The 15,386-nt window shown below is 36.4% G+C and overlaps 1 protein-coding gene across 1 annotated transcript; it reads right to left on the reverse strand.

Annotated features, from left to right (window-relative positions):
* Positions 1–9,083: 9,083 nt before the first annotated feature.
* On the reverse strand, positions 9,084–10,216 carry LOC119518085 (patatin-like phospholipase domain-containing protein 4). The gene is made up of 2 exons (XM_037815159.1): positions 9,959–10,216; positions 9,084–9,215 (listed from the first exon to the last, which is right to left on the reverse strand). The coding sequence occupies exons 1-2, from the start codon at positions 10,214–10,216 to the stop codon at positions 9,084–9,086; spliced, it is 390 nt and encodes a 129-aa protein (XP_037671087.1).
* Between the last annotated feature and the right edge of the window lie 5,170 nt (positions 10,217–15,386).

A 15,386-nucleotide genomic window follows, 5' to 3' on the forward strand; every position in this document is an offset into this window, starting at 1 on the left:
TTCTAAAATAGATTGTGGTTATGAATGCACAACTATGTGCTGGTACTGTGAGCCATTCCTTGTATAATTTGGATAGATTGTATGGTAAATGAATATATTTCAATAAAATTGCATTAAAAAAGAAAAATAATAACAGTCTCTCTGCAAAGAAAAGTCTGTAAGTCTTGCCTGGTATAAGCAATTTAATGGTAAAACAGTGGAGTAACTTGTGATTATTTTAAGCCTCTTATCTAAGTTGTTTAGGCCAACTTTTTTCACACATAGTTTTGTTTTTTTTGTTTTTTGTTTTTGTTTTTAACTTCTGTGCATGTTTATTAAGGTACACCTACTTATTTACTAATATTTTGCATTTTTCCTTTTCAGTATTCTTCTCTGACCCTATTCCTTTTTTCTCAAGTGTGTACTTCGGAAGTTCTGGATGCCTTCATCTTTCATGTTCTGCAATTTTCATGAAAACCTTTACATGATTAATCTACTTTTCTTTTTCTTCTTGGGTATGATTTTTACTTTCTGAATGTAGTCTTTCGTCTGTTTCAGAAAATGATTGAACATTAGCTATTCAAATATTGTCTCCCTAATATCTCCTCTCTTGCTTACATGTCCTCATTTGACTTAGAATTTTTTAAACTGGGTGTAGTCTTCTTCTGTCTTAAAAGCTATTGTTGATGGGTATTTTAGTTGTTTATAAACTTATATTTTGCAGTTTCTTGTCTGTCCTAAATTCTGACTAATTTCTTTTATTTATCCTCCAATTTATTTTCTCTTCACCTTTGTATAAGCTCTACTAAAATGCATTATATGAATCTCTCAACATTTATACATTTATTTATAATGTTTTTAATTTCATAAAATGTTCTTGGTATTCTTGGTGGATTCTTTTTGCATGCTCATTACTGTGATCCCATTGTGTTATTTTATAATTTAATAATAGTTTATTTTAGGGGTCTGGTAATTACAGAAGCTAAAGTCTGTATGGCTCTAAATATTTATTTTTATACTGAGTGGTATTTATTGATGTGCATTCTCTTATATGTTTGGGGAAATCATTAGTACATTGAGAGCTCATATTTGCTTGATTTTAATGTGTGCATAATCTGGGCCTGTACTGAGTATTTGTCTCTCTACAGAGGATTCCTACTGCATTCTGCATCTGGAGGGACTTTATCAACCAAGGTGGCTGCCAGGCCTCTGACCAGACCCCAGGCTTCCCTCTCTCAGCTCACGAGGCCCAGGCTTCCTTCTGCTGTTCTGTTAAGCTCCCCCTTTGCAAATGCTAAATAGTTCAGTGCTCACATTTGGGTTTTTTCAGTTGCTCTTATTTTTGTCCCTGGGATTTGCATTTACTTTGTATGATACAAAAAAAAAAAAAAAAAAAAAATGCATTGAAATTTAGGATTCATTCAGTTCCTAGTTGAATTTTATGAGGACCTTCACAGAATCCCATACATCATACAATCAGAAATGGAAGTCTCACATTTCTTTGCTATTATTTTTCAAAACATGTGTTCTTTGTGTGGAAAAAAAATCTTGGTATTCTACAAAATAAGCTGTGGTATAGAATGTTTTACCCACCAAATATCATTGAGCATATAGAAATTTATATTTTAAAATGGTTTTAATAAATGATATTTTGAGGAATTGGTTAGATATAAATAAGAGCTATAGATTGGAAAATAGTATTGTATCAATGTAAATGTCCTGGTTTTTAGAATAATACTGTGGTTATAATAAAATAATGTATTTGTTAATGAATATAATATTTTGCTATGAAATACTATTAGGAAATATCTGCAATATATTCCCAAGTGGTTTAGAAAAAAATTAAAGGATGGTGGAAAGCAAGGAGGAAAGCCATGGCAGCATATTGAATTTCTTATTGAATATAGTAAATATAAAGAAAATAAAAAATAAACTGAAACATAGACATGTATTATATTTAAAAGGCTACACACTATATATCATTGAGGATATATTTTTGACCTGCATGTATAAAACATTACATGCAAATTGGTTCAGACTCAGCAAATTAAAATGAACCATAGATAATAAGAGGACTATTGATGGTATTCAATACAAACTTTTACTCAAAGAGAATTTACAGAAGCAACATTATCCATTTCAAGTAAGAAATTAACAGAGACAAAGGAGGTTAATTCATAAAATGTGTACACTTGATATCATAGTGTCAATACATAAAACAAAACTTTTAGAAATGTGAGAACACATGGAGGAAACTAAAATCATATAAAAGAACTAAACACAAATAAATAGATAAAAAATAAAGGAATATATGTATTCATAAATCTTTCATTTATTTATCTCAACTGTTCAACACAATAAGGAGAGAATATGTATTTAAACAAATATTGTTTATATCCTTGGCCAGTAATGTGCTAAATTAGCTTTATAAGAGAAACATTTGGGGAACTATTTAAAAAGAGAAAATCTTAGATACACCACTAACATTTCTCAATAATTTTCTTCCCAGGTAAGCAGTCACTAGAGAAAGCCAATTAATCTCAAAAGTAGGGAACAAATAAAACAAAACAATTGTAACTCAAAATAATTTCACCAAATGACTCCTTGAATCAAAGAATAAATCAAACCAATAATTTCAAATTGGTATTAAAGGGTTGAGGGAAGAGACAGACAATATCCATATACACATACATACAATACAGTATATAAGAATGGATTTGACAAAAATTGCCCTGAATGCTTTTAAGAACATTACTGAGGGATACAAACAAGACTTTAAAATGAATATGTGTACATGTCATTACTCTCCAAATAAACTATAAAAGTTACCATGGTAAAAATGTAGTGATCAAATGGAATTTAAGGACAATGAAAAATAATTTAAAAAATGTTCTGGGAGAATAAATCTTCAGAAAATTATTGAAATATAATAAGAGGATAAATGAATTTCCACATACCAAAATTACATATTTTTAATTGGTAATAATAGTTCAATATAATTCTGTTTTAACCAGGAGAGACAGATAAGTCCATGGAATGTACAAACCATAAAGAAATAGACTTGTGTATAAAAGAAGGAGTTTGCATATCATAAGTTAGTATTCAAAACAGTAGAAAGAGGATAAGTTTTTCATTTAGTTGTGAAATTTAACTCTTTGGGAATATATGAACAAGTTTTATATCTATTCACTATTTAATGAAAAATAAATCCAGGTGTTCTAAAGAGTTCAAAAAGGAAAGATGAAGTGATAAATCTAAGTAAAATTAAATTCATAAACTTATAAATTGTGGGTGGCATGATACAAATGCAGGAAGAGTAAGGGAAAAAGACAAAGAGATAGAACTCAATCTGTAAATGGTTTCATTTCTTCAATGCAACAAAAGGAAAGTTTTTTACAGGAATCAACAATCTGGTGCAATATATGCAGCACATTTAGAGTTCAATTTTTGTTAAGTATATAAAATGCTCTTACAAAAGTAAAAGTTTTACTGTCCCTTAGAAACACTGCCAAAAGGGTATAAAAAGGCAATTCAGCAAGAAATAATTAAGGCCAAAAAACCACATAAGCAAACTGATCGATCAAAATATTAATAACAAAAAGTGCAGGAAGTGTGACAGATGGCTGTTCATGCCCTGTGTTAGTGAAATTATAAATTCATCCATTTAGACAGCACAGTGGAAATATGAATAGAAGCTTTTAAATGTACACAAACTTGTGTCAGCCCTTTTGCTCCTAAGAATGTATTTATTCTAATCAGAGAAGTGTGCAAAGAAACCTGCATAGGAATGCTTCTTGTGCTCACATTGGCAATACCAAAAATTTAAAAATAATCTAAAATAGGTGGTAGATTATTCTATGCCTATAAAATGTAACACTATGTAAGCCTAAAAAGCAGATATTTACTTCTCAATACAGAAATATACATTTGATATATTGATGGATAAGAATAGCAACTTAAAGACTAGAGAGAATATAATCCTATTTTAAAATAAATTCACATTTTATAGCATGTTGGAAGATTTAAAACTCTCACTCAAAAATAAACACGGTCTTTTGAGTGCAGACAGGCAGGAGATTCACAGATCTCTGAATAAGTCCACCTTCAAGGTCTGTGGGACCCCTAAGGTTTTTCAAGATATAAGCAGATTGCAGGAAGAAATTTAATCTTTCACACTGTGACTTGGAAAAATGACTCTTTCTCCAATCTTACATGGCTTATGCAACCATATAAGTCAAATTCTTTGCACTCTTTCTGCAAAGAGATTCAAGAAGACAAGTTTCCTGACATAAACACTCACTCAGATCCTGAAGCTGTCAGGCAGGTCAACAGTGAATGATCAACAGCATGTAAGAACTGGGAGTATAAATATGTATAAACTAAATAAACTAAATACAAAATAAACTAAATACAAAACTAAAAGTGTGCTGAAATAAAACCCACTTGATAAAATCCTGAAATAAACTCCAATCCCTGTCCCTAGAGCAGTAAGAGAAGCTGAATTAAATTGAAGGGACCAAATCTAATAAATGAGGCATATCTCATCCCAGGCTTATTATCAGGAGGGTTTGCAGCCCTCCCGGCACAAATAAAGAAATACAGATATTTTGCAACTAAACAGGTTTTTGTCATAGGAATCATATGACACCAGTGGTTTCTCTATAGGATTACTAGCATTTTTTCCTTTCAAATGAATTCTAATATTGTAGAGAATAGTTGCCATAGCCTTGAGGTTTGGCTTCATGCCAAAACCCTGGTGTCTGAGGACTCTCACTTGCCCTCCCTCTCCTGGTATCTGGAATAGCCATGGCAGGAGAGTGAGGTCAGGGCCTGTGGAGTTGCCTGAGAAGCCCTGCGAGGAACAAAGAGATGTAGGAGAGACCTTAGGTCAGGTATAGGGAAGGGCAAAGAAGATGGCAGAGAAACCAAAGGGAAGAAAAATGGATTTCTCATTTCCAGTTTACAAAGAGGGACATCGGTAAAAATCCATTAGTTATAGACAACGGCAGGGTAGGGTAGGTTTCCACAATTTAGAGCACTTTGGCTGAGCATCTGCAAATGACACAGACCTCATTCATCACCCATCACCACTAGGCAGAAAAAAAATACATAAAAGCAGATACTTACTCTTGGAGAAACACATCTGTGCTAGGATGGCTATAAAACCACTTCCACTCTTTTAATAATGTATAAAGAGGGAAAAACCCACGAATAATCAAGTCTCCTTCCCTGCATACACTGGGCTTCATTTTCATAAAGCAGGGCAGATCATCTATACTGCACTCAGAGAGTGGCAACTGCAGAAATGTGAGAATAAAAATCAGAGGGCGCATCTTAGAAGCATTTCCATAAATGTCATACAAAGCCCTTAGTCTGTGATAAAGTGTGATGCAGGTTGGGCTAGTATGAATCCAGCTGCTTCAATCTGTGCTAGAAGAAACAAAAACGGATGACTAACTGGTCTTTTCCTCCCTGTTGGGTAACACAATAGAATGATTTCTTGCCCTTGTCTAAGACTAGATTAATCTTTCATACAAAACAAGTGAATATATATGGATGCACATTTATATGGATATAGTAGCTAGAAATGCCCTTAAATCCCTTATTGTGGACTACAGAATCATCCTGACTTACTTCATTTAGCCAAAGCCCTGTTCCCCTCAGAGAGTAAGAAGATCTGGGGACCACTTCTTTCCTGGGACTCTGCATCTGAGCCTCTGTGCCCAGGTGAAAAACAAATGGAAAAACATGTTTGGTGATCAATTTCTCCACCCCACTAGGCCCTAAAAAAGGAATAACAAAATCCTAGTGACCAACACCTTAGAGGCAATTATTTTCCCCAACTGATGTCAATTGCTAGTGTCATGTAAGGAGCTAACGTTTGTTGCACTGGAGAACAATGACATGGGATGACAGGTCTGAGGGTGCCCTGTCCATAGGAGGCTGCACAGAGCCCCACAGAGGTCAAGGTGGGACAGGGCAGGTTTCAGAATGAGGCACAATTCACGCTCTGTGGGAAACACATGGTCTTGTTCCATAATGTCACCAATGTTGTCTGAGATCCATAGTCCTCTGCCTGAGCCAGTGACAGTCATCACCAGTCAACCAATTAGGGTCCAATCTTAGGGTTAAACCATGCAGTAATTTTAACAGGGAAATATCAGTATAGAGAATTATTGACTATAATAGGAGATTGGAGGAATGAGAGATTTCTTAGTGAGAAGTAAAGAGAACTGTAAAGAATTCAGAAATACATCAAAGGAGCAGCTACTGACCCTATGATTGAAATAGATCCCAAGTAAGACCCCTCCCCACCTAGGGCTGAGATCCAGACCTCACTGGGGGACATACTGCCATGGTTCACTGAATGGCAGAGAAGTCATGGGGAGCTGTGCTGGTGGAACTTGCCAGATTTCTGCCTTCTAAGATGCTTGGAAAAGCTGTTCATGGAAAGGTGTCTCACTAGAAGTCTGCTATAAAGCCACCAAAGAGGTGGTTGGTAACATGTGGAATAAAGAAATATATGTTATGTTAACATTGAATAAGCGAAGCTTTGGGTTATATCGCCTGAGGCAAAACAACACAGAGCTAAACATTTACACAGAGAATTCAGCCTGAGTAAACTCTACGTCGGTAAACATAAAAAGTTTCATAATATATTTTTTTAAAAAATCCACCCACTTTTCTTAAACTGCATTATTTTTTGCTTTTTCTGCTTTGAGTTTTGTGATTAATTACATCAACTTTCAATTTTATTTTGCTACAGTGTACACAGTTAAGGCAAAAAAAGAAATCACTATACTTGGCTAATTATTGGTTCTTTGAAGTAATGGAATTGATCTAAAATATTTTTATAATTAATATTTATAAATATAAAGAGGAATGTGATTGTGTTTATCCACTTTACTTATGAGAAAAAAATTTAAAGCAGAATAAACTAAAATCTGTGCAGTTTAATGTCATGTTTGATTCCAATTCAATAACCAGAGTTCTAAGACCATTTCTTTGCAAGCCTCTGGTGTGTAGGCAACTGCTCCCAACATCATGAAGCCAGAACCTAACAGAAGATTTGAGTATCTGCTTTCTACTATGGAGCATTATTTAACCTAGGAACCAAATCTATTTTCTCTAATTGTCAGTGGAAGTGGTGGGTTGCCATAACTACAAAGTAAAGAGTGATACTGCAGAGAAGAAAAAAAGACTAATGAAAATTTAAATGACAGATTCAAAGATATTAGGAAATTGCCCCACCAGGGAACTGGGAACTTATCAAGCTGCCAGTCAGAGTAATTGCCCTGCAAACATATCCATCTCTGGGCCAGAAGGTCTCTTCAGGTTTGCCATATGCCAACTCTGTGAGGTTTCAGAATTCTGATCCTGATAATAAGTGGATCCTACTTTTCAGGGCTGTTTCCATTAGTGTGATACATGTGGACCCACTCAGAGATGAGCAGAGCATACCTGCGACTTGCCTGGCAGGAGAATTGGGGACAGTGCCTCTGGAGAAGGCTGGTGCTACAAATTGTGCCTCCTTCCACTGCTGCATCTCCTCCTCCATCATCTGAGGTCAGATGATAGTTTTAAGGCAAGCACGATCCATCAACTCAGTGCCCCTACTTCCCCTTGTGAAGACATAGTGGGTCCAAAATATTTTCAAGAAGTCTAATATAAGGATTTGTGTTTGTTGGGGGGAATCAATAAAGAATTTACTGAAATATATCAATAGCATAATCACACAAAATGATTAAAGAAAGGGGTAAGGTGAAAAAGTCTTAGAGAAAACTGAAAATTCTCCTAGTAAATAAATGGAATTCACAATGAATTAATAATCCATCCTTCTATGTCACTTACTAAAATAACATATTAAGATTTAACAAAATCTTTGCCGGAGGAGAAAAGTATGTACCCGAAGAAACATCTTTTGTCTACTATGGTTCTGTGCAGCACACATAAGAAAAGGGCTATGAGTTGGTGTTTGTGTGCTGAAAACTGTGTATTTGGAGCTTTTAAGAACCATAAACTTGATTTAAAGAATGGTTTCAAAGGGTAAAAAGAGAAATGCATAACAATTAAAGACATGCAGTTAAATTGGTTTGTTTTGAACTGCCTCTTAGTAATTGAGAGTTCATGCTTGGCAAAACCCATAGAAGCAGATTTAAGACTTAAGACAGTGTAAGTGAATTCATGTAAACCCAAATATGAGTCCTCAAAGGGAAAGGACAACTACTCTAAAAACATAAGACCTGATTTTAAAAAGCAAACAGAAAAAGACTGATTATTCTGGATGTCATTTTTATTTCCCAGCCCACTTGGTTCTTTATTTTTAGTAGTGTTTCGTCTATTTAAGGGTCGATATATCCAGCATATAGATCCATGGCTAAACATTCAGTGAGGTGCGGCCTGTTTAGCAAACCCGAGGGCAGGGGTGATCAGGGAGCCTGAGAAAGAGACAAAAACGGACATGCAAGCGAGGCCTGGCTGTACAACAGGAAGCGTCCAAATAGCCTGACAAGCTCCTTAGCTGGGCTGGGGTTTGGGGGAAGGAGGGGTGGGGCAACTGCCTACTGAGAAAAAGGAAAACATACCTATTTCCCAGTCTCCTGGGCTTTTTGACTTCCCTCTTCTCTCTGCCCCTGACCTCCTTACCAGGAGAAATAGCACGCACCTACCCGGAAAGCCAACCTGGGTTCAGCTAACACTTGTCAAGTCTTTGGAGAGGCTGCCCCTGGCTCCCACTGCCAGGACCCTGGACAGCGGCTTCCCCTGGGGGCCTGGTTGGGGCTGAGCATAAATAAGTTCCCTTCAGTTCCGGGTGAAAGGACGCCCATGTTTTTTGTGGAAGCCATGCTGCCATTCTCCGCAAAAGTCTTCGTGGCAGCCCCCATGTTCAACATGCCACGGCTTAAAAGTCATGATTTACCATCCCCTGAAACTGATTCCCCATCACCTTGGTGTTCCCTTCTTAACAAGGTTGCCAAAATCTAATAAAATGCCTCGTTTCCTTCCTTACGACAAGGTCCTGATTTTTTTGAAAATATATTTAATTAGAACTCTGCATCCCAAAATGTCTGAAATCTGTTTTGAATTATAAACTTGTAAGCATTCTACTCAAACCAATTTTCTTTTAGTAGAAACCTAATGGCGTCATCAAAGCCACACTGGTGCAGGGATTCCATTTTCCTCTTGCTCGGTGGAAAAAGGGCTTGGTTGAGCCTCACCAGGTTGGCCACCGACAGCTGGGATGGAAAGACAGAAAAGTGAGCCATAGGTACAAGTAAATGTACAGTGTGTTTTATGATATATGCATTCTCAATAAGAAAAGCAGTACAAAAAACTAAACTTAAAAATGTGACTCCAGCCATAGAGTAAATCGGGCATCCTCAGCCTCGGCACTCCTGACATTCCAGATGGGGTCCCTCTTTGTGGTGGGGCTGCCCTGTCTACATCAGGCTGTTTAGCAGCACCCCTGGCCTCTACCCATTAGATGCCAGCAGCACTTTGCCCCCCAGTTTTGACAACCAACATGACCCCAGCCATTGTCAAATGTCCCCTGGGGTGCAGAATCACCCCCAGTTGAGAGCCACTGGGATGGAGAAAGGCAGTCCATATTCATAGGTAAATATTTTAGATAAATTTGGGTCCCAAGATTTTCAGCATATTTTAAACAGTAAATGATCTAAGTTCAACTTGACTCTGAAATTCTGCCAAGTTTATTAACCTGAAAAAAAAATGAAGCAAAATAAAATGTTAAACAAAGAGATAGATAATAAGCAGTAAGAGGACAGCATACTCACAGTTTTGGGGAACCCTGATCGTGTATACATGATAGATGGCAGGGAGTAAAAATATTAAAAACACACTATTGTGAAGATGTTTGTATACAAAATCATCACTGAACTGTCTCAAATATTTGGGACACATGCTAAATTCTTGGGGAAAGTTTTTGATTAGGACTGTTCAAATACAATTTATTACTCACAATTAAGTTCTGATTGGCGACATTAATGTACAGCTCTGGCTGCCCCTTGTCCTGTGGGGAGATGTCTGATCGGCCACCAAAGGGCGAGACGGTGACCGTCCGCCCTGTAGGCAGAACAGGAATGCTATCGGTGAAGCCACCGTCCACCTCTGTGGGAAGAAGCGCCCAAGTCAGGCCATGGCAAGGACACATGACACACGTGAAGAAAATGACCATGGGTTTCTCAACAGGGTTTTCTTTCCTTCTAGTAAAACCCATGCCTTGGAGACACTGTTAAATTACTACTTGTGTATACTAATTTGATTGGCGATTTATTTTGGAAGCAAAAAAAAAAAAAAAATCTCTGTACACATGGTCATTTACCAATATAAGAAGAACTCTGGACAGAATTGGGAACTCTCTCCAATTGCTTAAAGGCCTTAGTTAAATCATTTTTTTTTTACTGATTATAGTGCCTGTGTAAGAAGCCATGTGGAGTTATTTTGGGAGTCACTATTTAATCAGAGTGGCAAGTCACGTTTACTACTGACAGTGAACAAAACATCCACCACAACGGGAGGTTCTGTTTCTATTGTAAGAAATGGAAATTGCATTTTCTAGCAGCAAATGTAAAATAAACAGAGGAACCGAAAATCTTTCTATTACTAGAGGGGCTGCTGAGGACACGGAGCAGGAGGTGTGGCCTTAAAGAAAGGGAAGTGCTGCATAAAAAACTAGGGTTGCTCAGAGGAGTTCTTGTACTTGCAAGCGCACCCCAAAGAGAGTGATAGCTAGAGCAGATAAGAGGCATTTCCTTACTCTGGAAAGAAATGAAAGCGCGCACAGGGTAAGGATGGGGTGAAGGTGAGATGTGCAGGAGGTGCCACAGTGGCCCCTCTATGCTTCTACGGACAAGTACACTGAGGCAGGACCACCAGAGAAATGAAATGAACATTGCATATGCTATCAATCCCCAGGCGAAGGCGTCTCCATCCATCCACAAACCTATGCATTTACACAGTGTGCTCCAGCAACAGACAGGCAAAGATCAAGTTCAAATTCCTGAAGCTATGGTTGTCATTAGAAATACCCTGCAGAGGATATGCCAAAAAATATACAGTCCAGAAATAGGGGAGACTACCTGACACAGAGTATTTAGCTGAGAAATTCACAAATTAAGTTTCACTTGAACATTTAAAATACAAAAGTGAGCAAGGAGGGAAAGACTGGTTGATAGAAGATGTCTCAACCAAGTAGTTCATTCATTTCTTCTAACATTTCATTCACTTCTTCTAAGGTGTCTCTTGGGTTTTCTTATTTTTTTTCCAGAGCTAGTGACTAAATGACCTACACTGTACTATTTACAATGGCCTTAGCCAGCCATCAGTTCACCCAAAGGGGACAAAAGAAATAACTAACAAATAAGGCTGGAATAAAACTTTTGAAAGAATTACATTTTAGTGAAGGAGTAGTTCGGGTTAAAATGAAATGGAACTGGATAATTTGCATATTGTCATTATTTTGAAAAGAATATAACACACACATATATAAAAATATAAAAATACAGATACAAACATTCATATCTGTATGTGCATATATGTGTGTGTGAGTGTGTATATGAAGTTACATAAACATCATCTAAAAAAGTAGAAATTTACAATAAGAAGCCTCTCCAAAATATCTGATTCTGTGTCTTTATTGCCTGAAAGCTTAATTTTGTTTCTGAGAGCTTAATTTTGTTTTTGTTTTTTCTGATTGTGATTTCTGGAATAGAATGATACCAAGAAAAGAAAAAAAAAAGACATTCAGTAATTTCCCAATTTGATATTCTCAGTAGAAGAACCAATGACGTAAAATCTATATAGGTTTCATCAAGGAAAATTAAAAATATGTACCATGTGTCATATAACTTTAAGTAACAGCTCAACTGACTTATTCAACTTAATGAAAAGAAGTGCAATCTGGCTCATTAAATTGAAAAGTGTTCTAATTTACATGGGGTTAATGACTACGGTTTCAGGCAATGGGAAATCCTTTTTCCAAATAATGTTCACTCCTGTTAGCTCTTATTCTAATGGATAAATGATTAAGGAAAACGTAGAGCTTATCAAATACCTTCATGGGATTTGCAGTGATGCTAGCTCCCCCATCACCCCAGACGATATCCTACAGGTAGCAGCACACCTGACTGCCTGACATGTGCTTTCTCTACCCAAGAGAGAGCACTCCAAATAACCACACATTCATTCAGAGTGTGATCTACCAACATTTCTGGAAGCAACAACAAAAGTAGCAAATATTCCTCAACCTCCAGATTAAAAGCTGCAATATTTTATATCTCAGGTTCCAGCGATAATTTAAAATTTTGTGCTTTAAATAATTCTGTCCATGGGTCCTCTGCTGTATACTCCTAAAAGCCATCTCTACATTCTTGCCCCTTGGGCAGCACCTCCATGAGCTTCTATGATTCCAAAATCATACTCAAGAAAGATAACTCTGCTGGCTCAACCCCATTAGCATTTTGCTGTATGTTCATTAAGTTTTTATCCTATAGCACCATCTTCCTCAAAGGAAAGGTGAGTTCAAATACATAAAAAGTACCTAGGCCAAGTGGGTTGCAAATCAAATCCTGCTAGTTTTAGCATTGTGGACACTTAATAATGCTCTTGTCCTACCTCTTATGCCTTTTCCTAACTTTGACCTCATTCTAAAAGTCTGCCAAGTTAAGGTAAATTCCTGAGTCTGAAGAAATATGAATAAACAACTGTGCAGTAGGAAAAACAAAAACAAAAACAAAAAAACCCATGCACAACTGGGGTTATTTTCTAAAGATTACAGCACTAAAAGTCAGGATTCATTGAATCAGTTCTAAAGAGAGAGTGGTGCCTGTTACACCCAGCTAAACCAGATTATTTGTTTGTCAGGACTTGTTAAACGTTGTTTGATATGCTGATATATTAAGGGTACATATTAAGAAATTGCCCTATGGTTTATAAATTTAAGCAACTAACATTATAGAATTTAAGTTAAAAACTTAAAATCTTAAAAAAAAAAAAAAAGGAGGAAGCCTGAGATAATAATCTCTATTGAAAGGGCCTATTGATTGGGAAGTAAATAACTGAGCATCTGCTGTGTGTTTCATAGCCCCTGGGGAAATACCGGTGATAAAATTGATTTTGGTGCTCAATTTTCTTAATGTGTATTTTGCTCAAAACACAAGGAAATAAAAAAAATCTTTTATTGGAAAAATGCATGAGATGTTGATATCTGTAATAATCAACAAACATCATTATGTATGGTTTAATGGTTTGTAAATCAATTTGCCATATATCATTTCATTTAATCTTTACAAGAACCCTAAAAGGTAGGTAGGTCATGCTAGGGTTTTCAGTTTCTTCATTTTACAGAAGAGGAAACTGAGGCTCAAAAGATTACTTGCCCTGTGCCAGGAGTTGGCAACCTATGACCCATCATCTTTTTATGTAAATATTGTGCTACTGGCACACAGCCATGCCCATTCTTTTCCATATCATCTATGGCTGCTTTCACACTTCAAGGGCAGAGTTGAGTGGTTGTGTCAGAAGAGATTGTACATCCCACAGCACTGCAAATATTGGCTACCTGATACTTTGCAGAAAGTATTTGCCAACCCCTGCTGTAGAGTATAGAGGCAAAAGGTACATGGAGCTGGTCTTTGCGACACTGAAAAATTCAGCGATGGTTGATGAGAGTAGGGCAGATCATATTTTTGTAGGGATGGGGCAGAAAGAGTGCATCAGGGGAAGTAAATGTGGTTTCAAGAGTCATTTTATATTTGCAGATATGCCTTCTTTGCCTTCATGATTAAGACTACGGACAGTCGTACTCAATAGAATGTTCATGGTTGGTGATGCTCAAAATAGAGGGGACCGAGATGCTAGGCGAGTTTCTAGGTCAGGGGACAGGATATCCCAGGTGTGGTGAGGGAAGACGAGGGAGAGAAGACATGTGAGGTGTTCTGTTCAAAGGGAGTCAAGTTAAAAAAAGGAAAAAAAAGCAAGAGAGTTTGAGAAACCCTGCCCTACTGACTTCTGATAAAGAACGATGTTTGGTATATTGCTATCTGTCTTAATTTAGGGTTTTCTGAAGGTTGATCAAAAATGTCTCCAAATATCCAAATTTGAGAGACTCTAGGAGGTTGTTTAGCACTTGACAACAAAGTATTCCCTGGAAGACTAGCAGATTCTTCAAAAATCAAATAGACAAGCTGCTGAAAAAATAAGAGCTTTTATTTTAGAATAATTATAAGTTGACAACCAGATTTCCATCAAACCAAATCTAGCTGGTAGCCATACCTACTAACACTGTTTGCTATGACAGTGACTGGTGTACATTTTTGAGTGAAATACCTGAATCAAGTCAAGGACTGCAGTTGACAGTTTTACAAAAACACATAATAACAGAGAGTATTCCACAATGGTTTGCCCATGGATATGACACTGGGTCAATAATGAAGAGATCAGTAATCCATAGCCTACCCAAATGACCAATGGAAAGGGAGAATACAGTGGCAAATTCCCTATATATGGTCTTGAAATATTATAGATTTTAAAATATTTGAATCTTTGACCAAAAAAACCCACAAAAAACACAAAAATCAAACTGTAGCTTTATCTTGTGATTTGCATATATTAGTTCTAGAGACAATCATATTCTGATTATTTTAGTCCCTTGTCAATGCCAATGCTATCTCTTTTAAAAACTTAATTAAGAACTCCTTCTGAAAATTCTCATTCCTGTTCCCAAATTGATGACAAGAACCTTTGTCATCAATTATATATTATATATTATATTATTTATATTATATTATATTATTATATTATTATATATTATATATTATATGAAAATATAACCTGAGAGTATGAACATTCCTGTAGCTTACTTTATCACTGAAGAGGCCATATATTCTGAAAGGAAATTCATTAGGTAAAAACATAAGATTTAACTTCAGTTTATGTCCACTCTTTCATTTATTCAACTATTAATGAATATCTACTATACCTAGGGTGCTAAAAATGGTCTTAGAAAATGAAGCAGGAGAAAAGTACAAAAGAAAAGAAAAGGAAAAAAACCCACTAAAACATAAATAGGAAAATGACATTCTCAGAGACATAAAGCCACTTCAAACAAATCAAGAAGCAAATCTATTATTTGTTTGGTTTAAGTTAATCTTAAGTCTTGTTGAAGCACCATGCTTCTGAATGATTAAATGAAGGATTTCAGAAAAAAATAGGAAGATTGGGTCCACGAATCAATGGTGGTAAAACCCAATTAATTAAAAACCAAAGTGAAAGCAGGCTTGGAAAGGGGAAATCTGAGGATTGGAAAAATCACAAGAGCAGAGCTTGGGCTGGGCTGCCTCTTAGCTGCTGCCACACCAAACCGCTTTCTCTGCCTTCGTGACTTGATA

The sequence above is a fragment of the Choloepus didactylus genome, chromosome 21 (assembly GCF_015220235.1).
Source record: "Choloepus didactylus isolate mChoDid1 chromosome 21, mChoDid1.pri, whole genome shotgun sequence".
NCBI classification, from domain to species: domain Eukaryota; kingdom Metazoa; phylum Chordata; class Mammalia; order Pilosa; family Megalonychidae; genus Choloepus; species Choloepus didactylus.

Coding starts and splice junctions, on each gene's coding strand:
- LOC119518085 (XM_037815159.1), bottom strand. CDS start 10,216: ATGGGTTTTACTAGAAGGAAAGAAAACCCTGTTGAGAAACCCATGGTC. Junction 9,216..9,958: donor TCGCCAATCAGAACTTAATT/GTGAGTAATAAA, acceptor TTTCCATCCCAG/CTGTCGGTGGCCAACCTGGT.